Source organism: Leguminivora glycinivorella, chromosome 21 (genome assembly GCF_023078275.1).
Source record: "Leguminivora glycinivorella isolate SPB_JAAS2020 chromosome 21, LegGlyc_1.1, whole genome shotgun sequence".
In the NCBI taxonomy this organism is placed as follows: domain Eukaryota; kingdom Metazoa; phylum Arthropoda; class Insecta; order Lepidoptera; family Tortricidae; genus Leguminivora; species Leguminivora glycinivorella.
Window position 1 is genome coordinate 15,603,717 of NC_062991.1, and position 24,393 is coordinate 15,628,109.

Sequence of the window (24,393 nt, forward strand, 5' to 3'; positions counted from 1 at the left end):
CCAAAAGATGAACATGGTTATTGTTACGTGCTAACTTTACAGTGTGAACTGTCAAAGTTTGTGGAAGCGTATCCTTTACGTTCCAAAGATACAGTTACTGTAGCTCGATCATTTGTTGAGAACTTTGTACTGCGGTATGGAATTCCATTGGAAATAGCCACTGATCGAGGAACCGAGTTCATCAGTAACACGATGAAAGAGGTATGTGATTTATTAAAAATTACTCATTTACCCTCCACAGCGTATCACCATGAGTCAATCGGTGCTCTAGAGAATTCGCATAAAACCATGGGAGCTTATTTAAGAATACAATGCGAAAATAAACCGAATTCTTGGAGTGACTGGTTGCCTTACTGGTGCTTCACGTATAACAACACCGTGCACACGGAGACGAAGTACACACCCCATGAATTAGTTTTCGGTAAGTTATGCATGCTTCCTAGCAACTTAAGAAACAGTAACGTTAATCCCTTATATAATCATGGTAGTTATCCTTTAGAATTAAAGTATAGATTAGAGCTGGCACAGGCAGATGCGCGTACTCATTTAATAAACAGCAAACTTAAAAGGAAGGAGAAATATGATTCCCATTCAAAGCCTGTTAGCTATAGCAAAAGTAGTTACTTATGGTTAAGAAATGTATCAGACAATAAAATGCAAAGCATTTATGTAGGACCTTATTTAGTTTTAGAGGATTTAGGATGTAATGTGAAAATACTTAAAAATGGAAAAGAAGATGTCGTGCATAAAAATCGCACCAAACCTTGTATTTTATAAGTTTTTTTTTTATGTCTTAGCTTCATTTTACTATAAACTTTAAATATAATTGGAGAATATATTATTATTGTAAGAAGGTAATATTAAACAAAAATAAAAATAAAATGTTTATTATTTTTATTTTTTAACATGCGATGGATGGTGTAGTGTATACTATGTATAGTTATGTACGTAGCTGATAAGTTATATATAAGGACCAATTACTCATGTATGAGAGTAGTATTAAATCATCATTTAATCTAAACAGTCGTTTCCACTCTACTCCGAACCCTCACCTTACACCTCGCTGGCGCTGGCGCCGCTCGGCACGCTGCAGCGCGCGCGCGCCTGCTCCGCGCAGCGCCGCATACAGGACGACTTGCAAGGTGCGTTACACTGTGCCAGGTCTCGCGGGCCCTCGCTGGCGCTGGCGCCGCTCGGCACGCTGCAGCGCGCGCGCGCTGCTCCGCGCAGCGCCGCATACAGGACGACTTGCAAGGTGCGTTACACTGTGCCAGGTCTCGCGGGCCCTCGCTGGCGCTGGCGCCGCTCGGCACGCTGCAGCGCGCGCGCGCCTGCTCCGCGCAGCGCCGCATACAGGACGACTTGCAAGGTGCGTTACACTGTGCCAGGTCTCGCGGGCCCTCGCTGGCGCTGGCGCCGCTCGGCACGCTGCAGCGCGCGCGCCTGCTCCGCGCAGCGCCGCATACAGGACGACTTGCAAGGTGCGTTACACTGTGCCAGGTCTCGCGGGCCCTCGCTGGCGCTGGCGCCGCTCGGCACGCTGCAGCGCGCGCGCGCCTGCTCCGCGCAGCGCCGCATACAGGACGACTTGCAAGGTGCGTTACACTGTGCCAGGTCTCGCGGGCCCTCGCTGGCGCTGGCGCCGCTCGGCACGCTGCAGCGCGCGCGCGCCTGCTCCGCGCAGCGCCGCATACAGGACGACTTGCAAGGTGCGTTACACTGTGCCAGGTCTCGCGGGCCCTCGCTGGCGCTGGCGCCGCTCGGCACGCTGCAGCGCGCGCGCGCCTGCTCCGCGCAGCGCCGCATACAGGACGACTTGCAAGGTGCGTTACACTGTGCCAGGTCTCGCGGGCCCTCGCTGGCGCTGGCGCCGCTCGGCACGCTGCAGCGCGCGCGCGCCTGCTCCGCGCAGCGCCGCATACAGGACGACTTGCAAGGTGCGTTACACTGTGCCAGGTCTCGCGGGCCCTCGCTGGCGCTGGCGCCGCTCGGCACGCTGCAGCGCGCGCGCGCCTGCTCCGCGCAGCGCCGCATACAGGACGACTTGCAAGGTGCGTTACACTGTGCCAGGTCTCGCGGGCCCTCGCTGGCGCTGGCGCCGCTCGGCACGCTGCAGCGCGCGCGCGCCTGCTCCGCGCAGCGCCGCATACAGGACGACTTGCAAGGTGCGTTACACTGTGCCAGGTCTCGCGGGCCCTCGCTGGCGCTGGCGCCGCTCGGCACGCTGCAGCGCGCGCGCGCCTGCTCCGCGCAGCGCCGCATACAGGACGACTTGCAAGGTGCGTTACACTGTGCCAGGTCTCGCGGGCCCTCGCTGGCGCTGGCGCCGCTCGGCACGCTGCAGCGCGCGCGCGCCTGCTCCGCGCAGCGCCGCATACAGGACGACTTGCAAGGTGCGTTACACTGTGCCAGGTCTCGCGGGCCCTCGCTGGCGCTGGCGCCGCTCGGCACGCTGCAGCGCGCGCGCGCCTGCTCCGCGCAGCGCCGCATACAGGACGACTTGCAAGGTGCGTTACACTGTGCCAGGTCTCGCGGGCCCTCGCTGGCGCTGGCGCCGCTCGGCACGCTGCAGCGCGCGCGCGCTGCTCCGCGCAGCGCCGCATACAGGACGACTTGCAAGGTGCGTTACACTGTGCCAGGTCTCGCGGGCCCTCGCTGGCGCTGGCGCCGCTCGGCACGCTGCAGCGCGCGCGCGCCTGCTCCGCGCAGCGCCGCATACAGGACGACTTGCAAGGTGCGTTACACCATGCGCGGATCCAGGGGGGGTCATGGGGGTCATGACCCTCCCCTGGAGCCTAGGCTGGCCATACAAAGAGACCACGTGACCCCCCCTGGGCACGAAGCTGGATCCGCGCTTGCGTTACACTGCCCGAGTACCCACTTCAAACGATCCTATTCATTTCTACCTAATATCTTAACTTTTTAAATCGCCGTTGTAGACAAAAACATTTCATATTCTTTTGTACGAAATTGCGTCCGCGGGACTTCTAAGTTACCTTATCCTACCGCGATATAGCGTCCTCGAGAGTAAAAGAGTAATTTTTGACCGCAAGCCAGCAGCAGGTTTGTGTGGTCGAGCACATTCGTAAAATAATTACAGTACGTATTATGAAGTCTCGTGAATATCAACTGATAATCCATTAGCTGCTTATGTAAACGTGGAAAGCGTGACTGAGTTTTGGTTGAATAGTAATTTTATTAAGTGCTTTATCCCATCGAGTCCCATTATATCTGGTCATTTTACTTGGATTGGAACTTGCAAATAAAGTATTTAGTTTTGTGATAGTGATCAACCAACCATTTCATGTTATGTTGTCTAGGACGCAATAGTAGCATAATTTTCTAGAAAACAATGCTTTAGCATGTATATACCAGCGGTCAACAATTAATAGTCTCTATGGATCTAATCTCCATAATCTAATTGTAAAAGACGACCATATCGGTCCCTTCCGAACGGCAGTACCATGAAACGCGATCCACATTAGGTAGTTCGGCGGTCCGGACGCGGACCGCGATGCACCATTTGGCGACCATTGTTCTATACACATGCTTAATCCACTTACGGAGAGGCAGGTTGATTATTTAATGAAAATATATGTTTCTGTGTTTAGGTCTGGCGACAGGGTCGCAGGGCTCGTCGCAGCCCAGCACGCCCAACAAGCCGCACTCGTACAGCGAGTACATGATGACCTTGCAGCACAAGCTGGCCTCCATCTCCAACAGCGTAAGTACTTCCTTTGAGGGACCAAGATAATAAATAGGTTCCACACAGGAGATGCCTCGAGAGGAATTTACCGAAGCAGTAGTCTCGTATCCAGTAGAGGGTACCTCAGGTCAAATGGGGCACCGCTCAAACCTAACCTCGCCTATAAACCTTACCTTATGCTAGCGAGCCTCTTCTGAGATTTTAGAACTAAACGGGACTTAACCCTTAAATGCATGACCTTGACAAAGATTTATTCAAATTTGAATTTTGACATGCTGTCAATAGACTTAAAAATGCATGATGCATGTATACATCACTATGCATTTAAGGGTTAATCGCGTAAACACTTTATATTTGGCCTGACGTTTCGAACATCATATGTTCGTCGTCACGGGTAGACGCAAGGAATTGCATCAACATCTTCTAGCCGCGCGAGTTTTTCGAACTACTCGCACTTGTTCTTGATTATTCACTTTTGCGCTAGGGTTGTCACTTTGCCTACAAACTTCACTCACGATGTCAGCCGGTGTGTCCCTAGGTGTTTTTCACGCTTACATTTGCTAAATACTGGATTCCACGAAGAAGAAATTCCCTGCCCCTTATTCTGGTTGAAATTTCGATGCTTTCCAATTTCAATCGCTTCAAGTACTTCTCTGCTGTAGAACAGACGTTCCGCTGATAGAATCTGATTGAATAGAATAGAATCCGTTGGTCTCTTCTGAGACCATCGACAATTTTAGACGAGGCACGGCTCCACAGATCATAATGCCATGCGCAGCATTCTTTCGCTAGGCGGTTCTAATGAAACCTAGTTATTAGAAGTGATAAAATAAAATGAGACGAAGTTTCGGAAATTTTGAAAGGGTATTGTGTAATATATTGTTGTACTTGTCAGGGCCCGGTGTCACCGCAGTCTCCAGTGGAGTACAGCCCGGCCTTGTCGCCCACGCATCGCTTGCAGCAGCCACACAAAGTAAACTATATTCTAATTTATTATTTTATTGTTTCACCATACGAGCAACACAATTTTGAATTGCTTTTATTACTGTATTTCTTAAGATTTTATTACTTGCTTTTCGAAAAGTACGGTTTAACTCATGTAAGTTGTTATCATTAACATATGCTTATTATACGTTATAGGTATAACTAATCAAATCTGTAAGGAATTGTATAGTGTTCCGATTACATAGGGGCGCTACCGACTGCTTTTGAAGGCCGTCAAAAGTATATTTTTTTATTACCTTTCTGTTTTGTAATGTTATGTGGCATAACTAGTGGGCATTGTGCAGGTGGAAGCGGGGGCGGGGGCGGAGCCGCACAAGCGGCACGTGGCGGGCCTGGCGGAGCTCGACCACGAGCTCAGCAAGATCTCGCTGCACTACAAGCAGCCGCCGCCCAAGGTCTGTTCCCTTCCCTTAGATTCACAGACGTTGGCTCTTCAAAAGGCTATATTTCAAGCTCATCATCATATCAACCATTTACCTTACATTTATTATTTGCCCGTGTGGTGCCGGGTTTAGAATTTCACCACCCCCTTTCTTCCCGTGGGTGTCGTAGAAGCCGACTGTGGGATATGGGTTAAAATTGTGGCGTAGGCGAGAGGCTGGCAACCTGTCACTGCAATGTCACAATTTTAGTTTTCTTTCAACCCCTTTTTGCCAAGAGTGGCACTGAAACTTGAGTAGTTCATGTGCTCTGCCTACCCCTTTATGGAATACAGGCGTGATTGTATGTATGTGTTGTATGTATGTTATTATAACCCACTCTCTTTGGGACTGGGTACACCATTATTATCCTGAGCCAGACCTATCCAGGGGGGATCCCTATTCTTAAATATGTAGACATTGTCTGTCCAAGCCAACCCGAGCTTTTTTCTGGGATAGGAGGCAAACGAGCAGACAGGTCGCCTGATGGTAAGCGATCACTGCCGCCCATGGACACCCCAAACACCAGAAGTGTTGGAGGTGCGTTGCCGGGCTTTAAGATGGGTGTACGCTCTTTTCTTGAAGGTTTGAAGGTCGTATCGGAGTTTAAGCCAGGCAGGCACTCCTTTCGTCTGATAGCGGTCACCACTCCGTTAACATTTTTACAGTTCGTTTCACTAAATCCTGCAATGGATTGAAGAAAACTGATTGTTTGAGTGACACCTGCATCGGTATGCAGCATAACTGTCAAGAGCCACTATTTTGTTGGTCAATCTGTCACACATGCATGCCAGCTCTTGTGATTTGACTTGTATTTTAGTTTTTTTAAACGTCAATTTGTGCCGAATGTGACAAAACATATTAACCCATGAGAATTTTAAACCCTTTATTATTTTGGGTATTAAAATGTGTAAATAAATTCTTTAGTTACTATGTTGGCGCGATGACTCAAAATGAGGCATAGCCTCCAACACAAGAGCATGCCACTTTACGCGGTACAGAGCGACATCACGCCAGCCCTCGCCGACGTTGAATTTACGGAGATCTGCCTCCATTCTGTTCGCCCAACGATATTTAGGAGTAATAATGATAATGCAGGGTTTGTGGTAAAAGCGGATGTCTAGTTATAAGCCCATCTATACCCATAAAAGCAAGAAATAAATTAATTATGAATTAGGATGTAGGACGGCGTCCAGTTGGACGACCCAAATAGGCCCTCTAAATTCCGGTTTATAATAATATCTAATTCGCAGGACGCGTTTCCGGAGCACGGCGGCGACAGTCACTCGCTGCTCGCGGCCGCGGCGTATGACGGTAAGTACGTTTATGTCATATTAAACCGTATGTCACGTAAAATTGTCGAAGGTCGCTCGACATGTTTCGCTTCGTAACGAGGAGTATTTTGCGTCGGGATACCATCGGCATCGCGCGTGCTCAATGAAAATGCTCCTCGTTACGGAGCGAAACATGTCGAGCGACCTTCGACAATTTAACGTGAGTTACCCGATTTTACATGTTTAATATTTAAACATTTATTTCAAATAATTTACACGGCATCACAGCTTAAGCCAATACACCGAATAATTAAACTAATTACAACTATAATTACAGAATATGTATTAAACTAAGTAATAAATAAAACCTCAGACAATTTACATGCAAGTGCTGGGAATCCTATCGTCCATCTTCTCACAAAACCTCAGACACTCTCGGCACACATTCGCCCATCTGCATGCAAACAAGTCACACTCCGGTGCTGATGTCAAGAGTGCATTAAGCAGCGATAATGCGCGAAGTAAAGGCGAGTTTCTGTGAGATACAGTGCGCTATATATGTCAGTGTCTTAATACGGTAGTTTTATTGTTAAAATAGTTTTATGTCTTTTAAATATTCAATTCACTGTCAGTGTTTTTTATTTTATTGTATAATTTTAAATATTGATATTCTTTCATGATTTCAAACAGTTTTTGCAAATTAACATTTCGTCGGGATTCGTGAAAACATTTTATGTACAGTAAACGGCGATTAAGAATGCGCATTGGTTTTTGGAAAGAACGTCACATAAGTAAGAAAGACATAACGTTTTAGGAAGACGAAAAACCGATGTGCAATCATTATCGCCGGGTATCTACTGTACATTGATGACCCCGTAATACATCTTCAGACCGTTTCACTAAGGCACTTGTCCCACCGCGAGCTAGTAAGCTATTAGCTATCGGCTATAAAAACGAACAAAAGATAAACACTCCCGTGTAAATAAAAGAGACACGGCGATATTGATAGCTCACCGCTGGGCGAGTAACTATAAATAAATAAAATAAATAAAATAAAATAAATATTATAGGACATTCTTACACAGATTGACTGAGGCCCACGGTAAGCTCAAGAAGGCTTGTGCTGTGGGTACTCAGACAACGATATATATAATATATAAATACTTATATACATAGAAAACATCCATGACTCAGGAACAAATATCTGTGCTCATCACACTAATAAATGCCCTTACCGGGATTCAAACCCGGGACCGCGGCGCAGCAGATAAACATCGTCGTGTCTCTTATTTACGCGGGAGTGCTTATCTTTTGTTCGTTTTTATAGCCGATAGCTAATAGCTTACTAGCTCGCGGTGGGACCAGTGCCTAATGCGGAAGAGCGATAGAGACACAAAAGACGTTTTGTTATCGTAGCGATTGTAAACTCACTATAATGGCAGCGTTTGAAAAACTTTTTTAGGTATCGGTCCCACCAAAAGCGAGTAAGCGATGAGCTATCGGCTATACAAGGTGCTCGCGAGGAACCCGCATAACTTGAACCACGCGTTTCTGAGGCTAAAAGAAAGAAAAAAGTGTTATATGAATTTTAAAATTTTTCGCCAAAAAAAAAATGTTTGTTTTTTTTTCCTTTTTTGGACGTATTTTCACATAAAAAAAAATTTTTTATCCATAAAGTTGGCAATTAAAATGAGTTCCTTCATTTATTTTTCTAAAAACCAAATTATTTGGAAGTTTTTCTTATCACATTTTGACATCTATCAATGACTACTGTGAGACTATGCTCCACAATTGCGCATCAGCGCCGTTAAGAAACCTTTTCTACTGAGTAACAATACAGAAATGTTTTTTTAAATTGGCAATAACTCTGAAACTAGACAAAATCTAGAAAAGTTTATATGACATTTTAGTCTTAAAATGTGACCAAGAATATGCCGTTAAAGTTATATGGGTTCCTCGCGAGCACCTTGTAGAAACGAACAAAAGATAGTCGCTCCCGTGTAAATAAAAGAGAGAGAGCGAGCGGTTTGTTGTAGTTCATCTCGGCGACGGTTGTTTGTTTCTATAACCGATAGGTCACCGCTTACTCGGCTCTCGGTGGGAGTGCCTTTTGGTATAGTATGAATTTTCTGAGATGATTTTTTGGCTTTTGCCGTAATCTGTTAAACGAAAGCCTTTGTTTCTATTATTCACGGCGGCTAGCTCCCTTTTAAACGGCACGCGCTAAAGTCTCAGTGTAGTTAAAAAGCAACTATCATGATAGTAATAAGGTTCAAATCCATAAAAAGCCATTTCGGAGATAACACGTTTTGTCAAAAAGTTACCTGCATACTGCGAACTGTTTCATAAATTTCAACCTTATTGCTATCATGATAGTTGCTTTTTAACTACACTGAGACTTTAGCGCGTGCCGTTTGAACGGGAGATAGCCGCCGTGAATAATAGAAACAAAGGCTTTCGTTTAACAGATTACGGCAAAAACCAAAAAACCATCTCAGAAAATTCATACTACATAATATAAGAGTGTGGTTGCGTGGCAGGCGGCGGCGCGGGCTGGGCGCGCGCGCGGGTGGCGCGCGTGGCGCCGTGCGCGCCCTACCAGCTGTGCCGCATCCTGCAGCACGGTGAGGCTTTGTTTCTTAACACACTTATTACGTCCACCTGTAGGTATGCTACCAACTACCTATGTGATGTTACATTAAGCTCCTCGCGATGTTGCCGGCTTGTCGACTCGCGCCAAAAAGCCGATAAAATAGGGAGCGGTGAGCATGACGAGCGGCATGACTAGTAGCGCGGCTACACTATGCCTTTGCCTTCTTCCCACGCCGCTCGTCGAGTGTGTGGCAGAGATATAATGAAAATTGGCAGCTGTATGTAGTTATGATGACGATACAATGATATGGTACTGTCGAACTGAGCTGATGATGGAGCCGGAAAATATTAACTGGAACTTCATGATGGAATGAAACATCATATCATAGCTGTTTGTGGATTTCTTGGTCTTGTAATGAACTTCGACCACAATTAAACATGTACAGTTGTAATGCGAAAATAATTTCTTTCGTAATTTTACGGAAACGTACGAACGTGGCATGCTATTTGCTGAATGACAATTACTGAACGACAATAGTACATTGTGCAACAAGGGGAGAAAATTGAATATTACTAACGAGAGTAAGTTACATCGCGACGGTTTGCCGGAGCGATTGAAAGACTCGAGTTAGTAATAATCATACTCCCCGAGTTACACACAATGTTTTTCATCACAATCGCAATGTACAAAATATGTAAATAGATGTAAAAAAGTTAAGTACGGTACAAGAAATGTCATTATTCTCTTGGGAGAACGATATTTCTATAACTCACGCTCCACCTGCGTGCAATAGCACATCTAAAGTGCGGGTGTGATGAAAAATTCTTTTCTCAAACATGCAATGAAATATTGTCTTTACGTTCCTTAAAATGGGCTGGGAAGTATCGCTTTTTGGGCGCAACAACTCGAGAGGACTGTAAAGGGATTTCATATTATTTTTTAGGCCTAGGCCTGCAAAGTAACTTTTTTTTTATAAAATATTGTCCTTTAGAGCATTTTTTTTCATTTCATTGTATGTTTGAGAAAAGCACTATACATGCCTCGGCGTGAAAACGGATTCCCGGCCTCGTATCCCTATCCGGCCTCGCTCGCACGCTCGCTCGGCCGTATATACCTACTTGGCCGGAAATCCTCATTTTCCCGGCCTCTGATGTAATGTACTATTTCGCACTACATCTGTACAAAAGCTTTATTTTGCCAACTAAAACATAATCTGACACATTGACAATATGTCAAACAGGTCATAACTCATAAACTATTACCTTGGTACTGGTATATTATACGAGAAGTATTTATTGTTGCTACATAAACAATTAATCATAATAATTGCAGCGAAAGACAACCTCGCGAGCGGCTCATTCACCGGCACAGAGGAGGGGGATGCAGGCTCGCTGTGCTCGGAGACGGCGGCCGAGGCGGACGGCGAGGCCGACGCGGAGGGCGAGGAGTGCGCCACGTACGTGGTGACGGGCGGCGTGCGCGCGCGCACCGTGCGCGTCGAGGACGCGCTCGCGGACAGCGTCGTCACCGTCATCGACCCTAGTCAGGTACTGGAGCGAAGCTATATTGTGGTCCTACTGGGGTGTAAGGCTGCCAGAGCTCAACGAGAGTGCAGTGTGCTGACGACTCGAGGACCTAAGGAACTAAATTGTTCCGTCTATTGTCCTTTTAAATAAATCACATTAAATTAAATTAAATTTAAATTTACCATTGGGACTGATGTGCATGGAGGACCAGTGTCTCAAAAAGCCACTGTCCCACCTGTTCGCCACGACTGCCAGGAGGCTGTGGCGACTGCCGCGCACTCTGCTAAGCATCGCAGCACAGCGCTTGCGAAGCGAGGCATGGAAACCGTCCACGCCCGCATCCGCAAACATCCCGGACGCGCTACAGTATCGCGGCAGCCGCAACAGAACCCTGAACGCATCGTTATATTGGACTCGCAGAGCGTTCAGCGATCGCTGGGTGTACTTAGTCCAGAGGCTACACGTGTACAGCGATGTACAGTACGCTCTAAATAAGGTGATCTTCACTTGGGCTGTACATCTGCTGAACCTGCGCGCTATCATATTAGCTCTTATCGCTAAGGCTCTGCGTTCCCTCTCAATATCTGAGTCATCGCATAAATCTTCGGTAACAACATGACCAAGGTATTTAAATGATCTTACTCTATTTAGTTCAAGGCCATTAAGAAATATGGGAGGGACATATGATGGGCTTTTGGTTCCTGCTTTAAAGACCATGAATTCACTTTTGAGTGCATTATATTTTAAATTATGGTCTTGGGCATACGATTCACAAATTTTAATTAAGATATCTAACCCCCCCACCGATGGGCTCAACAACACCATGTCATCGGCGTAACTTATATTGTTAAAACAGACTCTGTCGACATGGCATCCGACATGCGTGCTGCTGAGCCGATCGATCAGGTCGTCAACATACAGGTTAAATAATTTAGGAGAGGTTATCCCCCCCTGCCTCACGCCACATTGCAATCCGTACTCGTCAGAGAGCACGTTACCCCACCGAACACTATTTCTCTGGCCACCATACCAATACCTAAATATACGCGTCAGTTCCTTGGGGAATTTGACCCTGTCAAGCTTTTTCCAAAGTAGGTCGTAGTTGACAAGGTCAAAAGCTTTGGAAAGATCCAAAAAACACGCATATATAGGCGTTTTTCTACTTGTATAATACTCAACAGCCAGCTTTAGGCAAGTGATTGCGCTCTCTGTGGATAACCCGGCTCGAAATCCGAACTGAGCATCATGTATCTGCAAACACTTGTCCAGTTGTACACTTAGCAGGCTATCAAGTACTCTAGCTATTATGGTTGCCAGAGAAATAGGCCTGTAGTTAGTTTTATCAGAAATATCCCCAGTTTTATTTTTGATTATGGGAACTACTAACGTTTTTATCATACTCTCGGGCAAATACGAATGACTTATACATAGATTAAATAACATTGATAAACATCTAGGCAAGTGAGGACCAGCCAACTGCAAATGCTCGACGCTCAAGTAATCATGGCCGGGGGACTTTCCGGCTTTCATTTCCTTTAAAACTTCAGCGATGTCTTTCGCACTAAAGTGAACTTGAAGGTCATTTTCAGTTACAGTTACATCGTCGTGCACTTGCAGCGCCATGCCCCCACCGGAGGGAGACTTTATGCAGAAATGGTCCTTGAACATATTTGCAATATCTTTTGAGTTCGAAATGCCATCTACACTAACAGAGAGGCCCGGCCTTGTCTCCATTCTTTTTGTTAGTTTCCAAAAGCCGCGGAAATCGTTCCCACTGTGATATGCAGCAAGTAAGTCCATCTTAATCTGTTCCTGGTGATTTTGAACCCACCTAAGCTTGGACTTAAATATTTTTCGACTTGTGCGCATTGCGTCAAAAATATGTCCCGCATTATGCCTGATTTAGACGGCGTGCGAACTCGCATGCGATTTTAGTTACATTGCGGGCTGTTGAGGTTACATACCATTTTGGACAGATCAAATACCGCAATGTAATAAAACTCGTATGCGAGTTCTCGTACCGTCTAAATGGGCCCTTAGGCTTACCACATAGAACCCAGTTCTGGAAGCAAAGCCTAGCCTCCCTGTGCGCCTGACCAACGTGCTTATTCCACCCTATAACCCTACTCCTCCGGGAGCCACAAGCGACTTCCCTACTGTGTACAGACGCTTTGCTTAGTGCATTAGTTATTTCATGATACAGGTCATCCAGGATCACAACATGATTAGAGTTGGTACAGGCGTGGTCGCTACAAGCTTCAAGACTAGCAGGAAAATCGATTAGTTTCAGTAATTCATTACATTTATTCGTATACCTATCGATTTCCGTAGGTGTACGCTCGCCCCATACTATCTGTTTACTCTCTGGTTTCAAGTTATAATCACAAACCTTAGATTTTACTACACCTATGTTACACTTAATTACTAATGGGTAGTGGTCAGAACAAAACACACCATAGCTAACGCAAACATCGAGTATAGTTTTCCACCCAGCTTTAGTAGTCACACAGTGATCCAGCCACCGCTTACACCCATGCGCATCACTTAGGTACGTAAACGTGTCAGATCCGATACCTAATTTATCTAGGTCCGCACATGTCCAGTTTTGATCCTGACAAAAATTTTGTAATTCATTCGAAAACAACTCGCCCGGGTGTGCATTAATGTATTCTTTCTTAGTTACAATTGGTCACGGTACATTTTTGTACGATTTTTGTGTATGACATCAAGTCTTCCATCTTTCGTTATTTGAACATTAGGAGAGATATCTTTTACTACTTTAAATTAGTGTTGAGTTCCTCACTCGTGAGGCACCTCATTTGTACCACTCATATTGTTAATTTGTCGCAGTACTTCACACGACAAAAATGTATTGCATCACACTTCAACTCACCGCACCTCATTTTACTCGCTTGTGACAGTCGCAACACAAACACCTCACGCCTCACAAAGCATTCACGTACTTCAAATGTCACAAAAACGTCAAAACTCATCATCCACACGCGCGCCTCGCGGCCCTCAAATACTCGCTCGCAACAGTAGCAACACAAACACCTCATTCCTCACAGATCATGCACATACTTCAAATGTCACAAAACGTCAAAAACTCATCATCCACTCGCGCGCCTCGCGGCAGACGCGGCCCTCAAACTCCGTCGCGAGAGTCGACACCTCAAATGAAGTGATCAACCACACGTTCAGTTACCGAACTACAGACCTTATGGCCGGGACAAAAGGTCCACCGATAAAATAAAATGTATCGTTTGACTCGTTTGTACCGGAAATCGCTTTGTACCGGAAAGACAGAAGAGGCACTGTGACAACAACACTTCAAAAATCCTTTCAAAGTGAAACAGATAGTTACGTTTACCATAAGAGGGAGTGAGACAGACACACGCGGGCTTCAAATTTGCCTCACCAAAAATACGTTACACATGACTCGAAAGAAAACAATCTTATGCGCCGCAAGTTTTCATACATTTTACGCCTTTTTGATCCCAGGATAGTTAACTTGCTCGCAAAAATCGCGCGAAAAATCAGACGATTTCGCGTGAACCACATCTTTTGTCTCTGTCGCATTTGTGAAGTCATGAATAAATGCAGCTGAGATGCAAAATGTTGTTTTTCGCGGCAGGTCTTCATTTTTGAATTTTTTGATAGCTATTATTGTGCTAACAAATTGACCAGTATAACGTGATCTACCGCAGCAATAGAGTTTGTATGGCTATTGTTATGTGTAATCAGGGAGCTCTCTTAGACTGGACGTTGAAATGGTAACTCAAGTGTTTTGAATATTCGGAATACCAAGCATACCAACACAGAGGGCCAACCACTGAGAAGATGCGTTTACGAAGCTTGCTTAAAAACAATTACAAGATTACTGACCGAAATATAATATAAATTATGTGAAGCATGGTAGTTTAATTAAGTATTTAATCAGTAATAGAAAGAATAATTCATTTCTTAATTCAATAGAATGATAAATAAATCCGACACGAAAAGTAATTCACAGGCGGTTGACGTTGACAGTAATGACAGTTTACAGAAGAAAAGTTAGTTTGTGTGTATTTGCATAAAGTTTAGTTATGTCCTACAGTGATAATACTAATAAATGAGCCAAAATGTAATAATGGTGACAACTTTTACACAATCAAATATACCTGTGATTCTGCCTTAGTGTCATTTGTGTGCAAAAAAATAGTGAAACTGAACTGAAAAGACTTACCGGCGTCGCGAATGTTGATGGTGTTTTTAATTACTATCATATTGCTTTTAAAACACATGGAGTGGTAAGTTTGTTATTTTTATGTAAAAGTGGTACTAATTATAAAACAATACGAACTTTAGTTTGTTTTAAAACATGCAGTTTTATGGTAACTATGCTAATCAAAGTATGTTATTATTAAGCTGTTAATAATATGAAACCACTGTAATTTGTAGCAGTAATTTAAATGGAACAAACTGTAAATAATATTATTCAATGGCAAAATTAGACCCACTTCCATAAAAACATCAAATTAAGTTGTTATGCAGGCCTCTATGACAGTCCTTGAAATATTTTTTAATTTTATCTATTTTCTCTTGTTAAATGTTCAAGTACTCATTATGACTAATGAAATTTAGTATGTATAAATGATATTTACCTAGTACACAACTACACATACTAGTTTTTGTTGCCGATGGATTTTGTCAAACAGCCGATGCTAGAAATTATATATATATATATACAGATCAGTACCTCACCTCATTTGAAGTAAGACATTGTAACACCTCATTTTTGGAAATGAGGTACTCATACAAACTCATTTGAAATTGATGTCCTACCCATCACTACTTTAAATGGTCCGGAATACAGCGCATCCAATTTTGTCCCTGTTTCATTTTTTACTAGTACTAAATCACCTGTTTTATATGTTATAGGATTTACATATGAATCATACTTTGTCTTTCTTATATTCTTACTTAAAAGTAAATTTTCTCGTGCTTCGCTTTGTGACAATTGCAAACGGTATTTTAATTCGCAGGGATAATTGTCAAAATTGTAAAGGGGCTCAACGTTTGATGTAATGTTACTAGGAAGTGAGCATATTTTTCCAAAAACTAATTCGTAAGGGGTAAACTTCGTTTCAGAGTGTACTGCCGTATTATAGGCAAAACACCAGAAGGGCAGCCACTGGCTCCAAGTTTCTGGGTGATTTTCGGTTTGTATCCGGAGAAAAGACTTCAAATGTTTGTGTGTTACCTCAAGTGCGCCAATTGACTGGTGGTGGTATGCTGTCGAGGACAACTTCTTAATCTCTAGCAACTTACATGTTTCTTGGAATATAGTCGACATGAATTCTTGACCTCTGTCTGTGGCTATTTCCTTTGGTACACCGTATCTAAGAATCAAATTACAAACTAGGGCTTTTGCAACTTCTGTCGCCTGTTTTGTGTATAATGGAATTGCCTCAATATATTTCGTCAGTTCACATTGCAGTGTTAGTATGTATGAGTACCTATTATCGTCTGTTTCTAACGGTCCCACTAAATCAAGGTAAACCTTTTGAAAAGATGTTTCAGCTGTAGTAGTCAGTGACATAGGTTCTTTTACTGGCAAGGAATACTTATTACGTTGGCATTGATCGCATTTTGCTACGAATTTTTTTACGTCGTTATCAATGCCGGGCCAGTAGTAATATTTTTTGATCTTATTTATCATTCTCTTTACACCCGCGTGTCCACTGCTGGGCAAAAGGTGGAAGTCATAGATAATGACACGTTGGTCATCTTTATCAAATACCTTTGTTACATTATTTAGAACACATAGCCTAAGCCCTGAATTATGTTCAGTTTTGGTCATTTCCTCTGCCAGTTTTTTAATAAAAATATCGTTGTCATTATTTTTAACTATACACAATTGACTTATGTTTTCTTTCATACACATTTCATTTAATTCCTTCACAAACTCCGCTCGCGTTATTAGCGGTAATGAGTTGTAGTGCTTTATGTAAATGGTTTGTTTATGGCGAACATAACATAATGTTTTACTTTCATTGGTAATTATACTTTTTTTCCTCATATTTTCTATGCCTATAGCGTCACTGAAAACTAACTCTACCGATTGTTTTGGCTTAAAATGAGTACTTACTACTTTTTGATTCGTGCTATCAGACCTAACATTAGCGTGCACTATATCTGACGGTGGACACATATTTGCCAACTTACGTGCCTGTGCCCTTGTCATGACGTGAATGTCATGAAATTCTTTTAATTGTTCGGATGTTACAGTAATACGAGACAACGCGTCCGCAGCCGCATTATTTGTGCCCTTTACATATTCAACTTCGAAGTCATATTCTTCTAAAACCATTCTGAATTTCATTAATCTACTAGATGGGTCTCTTAGATTAAACAGATAGATTAACGGTTTATGGTCTGTTTTTATTTTGAAAGCTCGTCCGTACAAATATGGACGGAAGTGTTTGATTGCCCATACTATAGCCAAAAGCTCTTTTTCTATAACCGGATAATTTTTTTCTGCTGGATTTAAGGTCCTACTTGCAAAAGCTACTGGTCGTCCATTTTTGTTCGACAATATAGCACCGATCGCTTTATTAGACGCATCGGTTTGCACTATAAACTGATTTTCTTCTGTTAAATTTGGATAATCAAGAACTGGTGGAGTTACTATATGTTTTTTCAATGAATCAAATGATTTCTGGCAATCGTTATCCCAAATAAATGGTGTATTTTTCTTACACAAAGCATTCAAAGGCTGCGCTATGGCTGCAAAATTATTAACAAATTTCCTGTAGTAGTTAGTGAAAGCTACAAATCTCTTTACCTCTTCTGTATTTTGTGGGCGCGGATAATTTTTCACCACATTTATTTTTTCTGGATCTGGTAATATTCCTTCGTTTGAAATGACGTGACCTAAGTAAAGTATTTTCTTTTTTAGAAAATCGCATTTTACTGGATTCAATTTTAATTTAACCTCCCGCAATCTTTCGAATACACTCTGCAAATTTTTGTTATGACTTTCTAAATTTCTACCAAATATAATTAAGTCATCGAGGTAAATTAAGCATTTTTCATAATTTAGTCCAGCTAAGGCGATGTTCATCATACGCGAGAAGGAACTGGGGCTCGATTTTAATCCTTGTGGCATACGAGTCATTTGATATTCCCCTGAGGCGAATGCTGTCAACTTTCTACTATTTTTCTCAAGATCAACATTGTAGTAACCCTGATATAAATCTAAATGGGTGAAATATATGCTTCCAGATAATGATTCCAAGATTTCAGTAATATTCGGCAGTGGAAATTTGTCATCTTCAATAGTATTATTCAGTTTTCTATAGTCTACTACTAGACGCCACTGTTTTTTGCCGTTTTCGTCCAACTTCTTAGGGACTAATAATATTGGGCTAGACCATTCGCTTTTACTGGGTTCTATTATACCTTCTTCAAGCATTTTATGTAATTGACGCCTAACTTCTGCCCTTTGAGAAAATGGTAACCTATAAGGCTTTGTGAATATTGGCTGGGTATTTGGTTTCAAAGTAATGGAGTGTTGATATATGTCTGTGGTAGTTAGAGAGTCTCCAGGTAAATGGAAAATATCCGCATATTTTGCACATATACTCTCGATTGTCAATTGTTCTTCTTTATTGAGGTGGCTTAGCTTTAGTTTTCCAAATAAATGTTTAACTCTATCAGCATTTTTTGTTACGTTACCAAAAGCGCATAAATCGTAGCCATTAAGGTTATGAATCGTGGGTGTTATGCTTTCCAATGATATATCAGTGTCAGTAACATAATATTCTTATCGGTATCACTCCATTGACGGGTGTCGCAATTGAATTTGCTACGTATATGCCTTCTTGTATTGTGTCTGAACAAACTACACAATCCTCGTTAAACTCTGTTTCTACATAGTGTACTGATTCGCATCTTTTGGGAATATTTATTGCTGTATTACAGACTGTCGTTATAGGTATGGAAATAAATGTATCAGCATTTATTTTTAATCTTAATTTATTATATTCGAAATCTATATTAGCTTTATACTTCCTTAAAAAGTCGCGACCTAATATGCCGTCCGATTCCACCGGCAATGTTCTGAATACGTGGAACTTATGTTGCACATCCCTGTCTCCCAATTTGAGAGTAAGGTAGACATATCCTATCGTTCCTGCCCTTCCACCGACTCCATTTATGACTATGCTCTCAGTGTGGATTGGAATTTTGTGTTTAGCTACATGTCTATATTTGATAGCAGACAACGATGCCCCAGAATCTGCTAGATAGGATACTGACGAAAGGTGTACGTAACAGTCGCTGTCAGTGGCTAAAATTGTATGTTCTGGTTTAGTCACGAAAAAACTGATTTGGGACTTCCGGTACGAGGTTTGCATCGTCAGAGTTATCATCCACCGGTTCGGTCATAATGTTAAGATCATGTTGAGGACGCGTTCCTTGATAGCGTTGGGTATACGTACCTCTGTTTGGGCGGGTCTGCAGATTCTGAGCTCGTGACGTAGATGGCTGTGGCTGTCGTCGCCATTCGCGACTTTGATTCGAATATTCGTAGCTGCGGCCTCTGGAACCGGAGGCAACCCTGTGGTCGCCCCCCCCGGAATCCCCTGTATCCGTTCCTATTACCTCTGCCTGGATAGAAATAGGTATTTTTATACATACCCATTATTTCTCCCGATGTGACAGTTGTGCCCATTTCTTCGTCCTGAGCGCCTTGAATCGCATCCTTGAGGGAGGTATAATTCCTTGCTGAAATTATTGTGCTTAATCTACAGTTCCGTAAGCCGTTGGCAAATTGTTTGATTGCATATTTCTCATTAATTGGTTTCAAAATATCGTAACAAGTCGTGTTCCCATCGGCTTGCGTAACCGTAAGGTCAACAAATAAGTTTGTCAACTCCTTCCCGTAGTCTAAAACCGATAAATCATTTTGTCTAATTTTTTGCATCCTACTCTGGATAGCCGTGGCTGCCTTTTTTGGCAATAATTCTGCCCTCATGTCCAAAATCAAAGTTTGTACGGTGTCATATTTAGTCTTCATTTTAAGTTTGGCAGCCTGCGACAATCTACTCTTTAAAACGAAGTTTATCAAATTTTTCTTACACCCAGAGTCAGTGAGAATTGAATCATAATATTCAATATTATCTATTAATTGCTTAGTAGCATTTTCTTCATCTGTCATGCATGGCAGAAGGCTCAAGGCCGTCTTTAAATCGAATGTCGACATGGTTATACTATTTATCTCACTGGCTCCGTTCACTGGAATATCCTTACATAAATTTACTATCTCGTCATATAATGATATTATTTTCTCGTTAAATTCCTCCAAAACGGGTAAATCTTTCCCGCTTATAATCCCTGAAGTAATTTTAGCGTCAATATCTAATAAACTCGTAGTATATCGCTCATTTATCGCGTGCGCTTCGTTAGTTTTTTTTTGTAAGATTTGACCTGTCCTTCTGGATGGTCCTATTTTAATTAGGTACGTCCTTACGTCCCTCAACTCATTAAACAGTAATTCTAAGATACTTGCCATAAATATATGATCGATATAATACTAATCAATCGAACGTCTTTAATTGAAAGACATTTAACATTACAGTGCTATATATTCCCATCGGGGTGAGTTATAAGTAACTTCCTAATCTACTTACAGTTTCTATGTTGCACTTTCATATTTACCATTTAGCACTATCACTTCACTTTATGAAAATGGAATGCAATTAAGTTCACTTAACTCCCGGATCAAATTGAAGTTCATCAAACGTTGAGCACTCAATGAATCATTCGGTGACCATTTACGGACGCGCGGCAAACATCGGGCACGAGTGGTGTCGTATGGCGGCGGTGGCGCGTGCACTGTACCTACTTTCGTAATTGCAAGTTCAATGCTCCATCCCTATGAAAAGATGTAGACTTGTAAAATGTTTCAAATTGAAATTTAGATTCCAACATTCTTATTCACTTCTTAGAATCACATTAATCACCGTATTATACCCCTGGCACTCTTGGATATAGTTTTGGCTGAACGCCGTCACTGCCTGCGGGGTCCGCTGGTGCACGGCGAAATACTGATCTCCGTAAGGTATTGCGATGAATTTCTCGCGTTATCCATCCCACGTGGCACTTCCGATACAGCTTGATAATGGAGTAGAGTAGACCCAAAATTATGGATAACACTATTATAGACAACAATATGTTAGTTGTTGTAATGTGAAATTTAAGTTCTTCAACGGAAGCGTTGTTATTGCCTCCCGCGGCGTTCTGCACCACTATTGTTTCTTCGGACTTGGATTGCTGCTTTCCCATTTTGCTGGTATATTTATCGAACGCACACACACGTTTGTCACTCTAAGATCACAAAACTGAATTTGAATCATCGTTACTTCGTAAGTGATCTATGTATCCGCCTATAGATAGAGAACGGTCTCATATCCGTATTAGGCACGACGCGTGGATCCGAGAGGGTCGACAACCTGTCACAGTCGCCATGTACGGAAGACGTTGGGAAGGATGTGAATCAAACAAACATTAGGCTCTAACTGAACTGTATTGGTCTCTCACCGCCACCGTGCTGGACCGCACGCTGGCGCTGGACCTGGACCCCGCCTGCGCGCCGCTGCGGGCCCGGCCGCACACTCCCGCCGTCGAGCACGGCGGCTCGGCTAGCGACGAGCTGGCCAGGTGGAGGAGTGGAGATTATGGTGCGTTATACATACACCCTGCTGGACCCTGTAGAGTCTCTCACCGCCACCGTGCTGGACCGCACGCTGGCGCTGGACCTGGACCCCGCCTGCGCGCCGCTGCGGGCCCGGCCGCACACTCCCGCCGTCGAGCACGGCGGCTCGGCTAGCGACGAGCTGGCCAGGTGGAGGAGTGGAGATTATGGTGCGTTATACATACACCCTGCTGGACCCTGTAGAGTCTCTCACCGCCACCGTGCTGGACCGCACGCTGGCGCTGGACCTGGACCCCGCCTGCGCGCCGCTGCGGGCCCGGCCGCACACTCCCGCCGTCGAGCACGGCGGCTCGGCTAGCGACGAGCTGGCCAGGTGGAGGAGTGGAGATTATGGTGCGTTATACATACACCCTGCTGGACCCTGTAGAGTCTCTCACCGCCACCGTGCTGGACCGCACGCTGGCGCTGGACCTGGACCCCGCCTGCGCGCCGCTGCGCGCCGCTGCGGGCCCGGCCGCAACCTGGACCCCGCCTGCGCGCCGCTGCGGGCCCGGCCGCACACTCCCGCCGTCGAGCACGGCGGCTCGGCTAGCGACGAGCTGGCCAGGTGGAGGAGTGGAGATTATGGTGCGTTATACATACACCCTGCTGGACCCTGTAGAGTCTCTCACCGCCACCGTGCTGGACCGCACGCTGGCGCTGGACCTGGACTCCCGCCGTCGAGCACGGCGGCTCGGCTAGCGACGAGCTGGCCAGGTGGAGGAGTGGAGATTATGGTGCGTTATACATACACCCTGCTGGACCCTGTAGAGTCTCTCACCGCCACCGTGCTGGACCGCACGCTGGCGCTGGACCTGGACCCCGCCTGCGCGCCGCTGCGGGCCCGGCCGCACACTCCCGCCGTCGAGCACGGCGGCTCGGCTAGCGACGAGCTGGCCAGGTGGAGGAGTGGAGATTATGGTGCGTTATACATACACCCTGCTGGACCCTGTAGAGTCTCTCACCGCCACCGTGCTGGACCGCACGCTGGCGCTGGACCTGGACCCCGCCTGCGCGCCGCTGCGGGCCCGGCCGCACACTCCCGCCGTCGAGCACGGCGGCTCGGCTAGCGACGAGCTGGCCAGGTGGAGGAGTGGAGATTATGGTACGCTACGTTACACACCCTGCTGGACCCTGTCAGTACTTCCCTGTAGAATATACTGATAGACAGAGCGAAGTCACGTGCTTTTCTGCTAGGCCATGTCTCATTTTGGGTCATCACACCACCCAAATATAGTAAATACACTGCCAAAGGGCTCTGAATCTGCCTCAGTTCTGTGTTCTGTTATATAATGGAATTTGATCTTGAAAATGTTTATTTAGCGAAATAATCTTTATATTTGTTTTTTCTCTATAACCTTATCTTTTAGTGACCATCATTTGCCGAGTGCCACCAAAGACATATGTAACTCCGTATAGACAGATAAAGTCTAAGAAAAAAACTTACTTCAGAATCAGAACTATAAAGAAAAAGGTACAGTGGCCTAGACGTTACACCTTCGGGGTACGCTCGGCTAGATGACGCTAATATTAATATTTGGCATTTTAACAATATCAAGCTAAGAATAAGAGCCAAAAACTGAGGTTCATTTAAGCCTGTGACGAGAGATGACAAATTCATGCACTGTGATTACTAATTTTATTTTGACAGTAACTGTGTTAAGTTAAAGTTCGTTATGGAATAAGCAGCGATTTTAGGATGTATGTATGTGCAGGCTGGCCCTGGGCGGAAGGCAGCATCCTGGAGGCGGAGCTGTGCGCGGAGCGCGCGCGGCGCGCGGCCACCGTCACGCGGCACGAGGCGCGCCGCGCAGAGCTCGCGGCCGACGCCGTCGTGCGCGAGACGCTCACCGACCGCGGTGTGTACACCGCCTTACATTTGCTTCATGTCTCACTACGTATTTGCGCTTCGTGTGACCAGTGGCCCGTTTCTCGAAAGGTACAAGCCTTGTATTACAAGTGTGTTTCCATGACAACCCATACGATTTGACAGTTCGCGCACTTGTAATACAAGGCTTGTACCTTTCGAGAAACGGGCCCCAGGGCCCATTTCTCGAAGTGACAAGTTACAATTTACAAGTCAATGTCAATGTCTAATATGACAAGTTGGAAAGAGACTTCCGCTTGTGACTTGAAACTTTCAGTTTTGAGAAATGGGCCCCAGGAGCGTGGCCGCGTGATAAATAATAAAACATCAGTGGCCCGTTTCTCGAAAGGTTTTCCATGACAACCCATAAGATTTGACAGTTCACGCACTTGTAATACGAGGCTTGTACCCTTCGAGAAACGGGCCCCAGCCGTTCTATCGCACTTACAAATAATTAGGTAGTTCACTAACTATATCACTATATAGGGACGGCCTGCGGGCGTAGCACACTAGTGCGATAAACTTTATCGCATCGGTGCGTCCGTACCGCACTTACAAACAGTGCGAAAAGGACGGCCTTACATTTTATCATTTATCGCGCGACCATGCTTGCCTGCCTGATGTTTTAACATTTATCACGCGACCATACTGGCCTGCCTGATATACACATATAGTTGTAAATATAAAGTGCTGGTGGCCTAGCGGTAAGAGCGTGCGACTTTCAATCCGAAGGTCGTGGGTTCGAACCCCGGCTCGTACCAGTGAGTTTCTCGGACCTTAGCTGTGAAAAATATCATTTGATATTTACCAGTCCTTTTCGGTGAAGGAAAACATCGTGAGGAAACCGAACTAATTCCAAGAAGGCCTAATTACAGTAGTTAACTTCGAGTTGGAAGGTCGGATGGCAGTCACTTTCGTAAAACCAGTACCTACTCCAAATTTCGAGATTAATTGTCAAAGCAAGGAGAATGATGATGAGTTTTGACAATGAATTTATTTCTGTTTTAAGTAAGTTGACTTTTAAATGTTAATAAATTTCCATCGTGCAACTTATTATGTTTGTTGTTTCAGCGCTTGGTCCGGCAGGTGGTGCTGCTAGCGCTGCGGCCGGCGGCGGGCTCGTTATGACCTGTGTAGTTCACACTGTACCTTATATTTATTACTGTAACATATACTACATCTATATCATTACAACTTAATTAAATATTCATATGTGATATCTAAACACTTGTATCATTCGATATCTCTATCTGACAGTTCGTATT

The 24,393-nt window shown here is 44.4% G+C and overlaps 2 protein-coding genes across 2 annotated transcripts in view; both read left to right on the plus strand.

Annotated features, from left to right (window-relative positions):
* LOC125237338 overlaps positions 1 to 21,223 on the plus strand; it is a 43,062-nt gene extending 21,839 nt beyond the window's left edge. The window contains exons 7-14 of the mRNA XM_048144332.1: positions 1,256 to 2,734; positions 3,612 to 3,724; positions 4,602 to 4,679; positions 4,996 to 5,106; positions 6,384 to 6,444; positions 8,945 to 9,028; positions 10,330 to 10,479; positions 21,103 to 21,223. Coding sequence (XP_048000289.1) covers positions 1,256 to 2,734; positions 3,612 to 3,724; positions 4,602 to 4,679; positions 4,996 to 5,106; positions 6,384 to 6,444; positions 8,945 to 9,028; positions 10,330 to 10,479; positions 21,103 to 21,212 — 2,186 coding nt within the window. The 3' untranslated portion in view covers positions 21,213 to 21,223. The remainder of the gene's footprint in view (positions 1 to 1,255; positions 2,735 to 3,611; positions 3,725 to 4,601; positions 4,680 to 4,995; positions 5,107 to 6,383; positions 6,445 to 8,944; positions 9,029 to 10,329; positions 10,480 to 21,102) is intronic.
* Positions 21,224 to 21,937: 714 nt separating this feature from the next.
* On the plus strand, positions 21,938 to 24,353 carry LOC125237537. The gene is made up of 3 exons (XM_048144661.1): positions 21,938 to 22,366; positions 22,977 to 23,120; positions 24,200 to 24,353. Exons 1-3 carry the CDS (start codon positions 22,180 to 22,182, stop codon positions 24,325 to 24,327), a joined length of 459 nt encoding a protein of 152 aa, XP_048000618.1. The 5' UTR covers positions 21,938 to 22,179; the 3' UTR covers positions 24,328 to 24,353.
* Positions 24,354 to 24,393: the final 40 nt, after the last annotated feature.

Coding starts and splice junctions, on each gene's coding strand:
- LOC125237537 (XM_048144661.1), top strand. CDS start 22,180: ATGGTGCGTTATACATACACCCTGCTGGACCCTGTAGAGTCTCTCACC. Junction 22,367..22,976: donor GTGGAGGAGTGGAGATTATG/GTACGCTACGTT, acceptor ATGTATGTGCAG/GCTGGCCCTGGGCGGAAGGC. Junction 23,121..24,199: donor CGAGACGCTCACCGACCGCG/GTGTGTACACCG, acceptor TTGTTGTTTCAG/CGCTTGGTCCGGCAGGTGGT.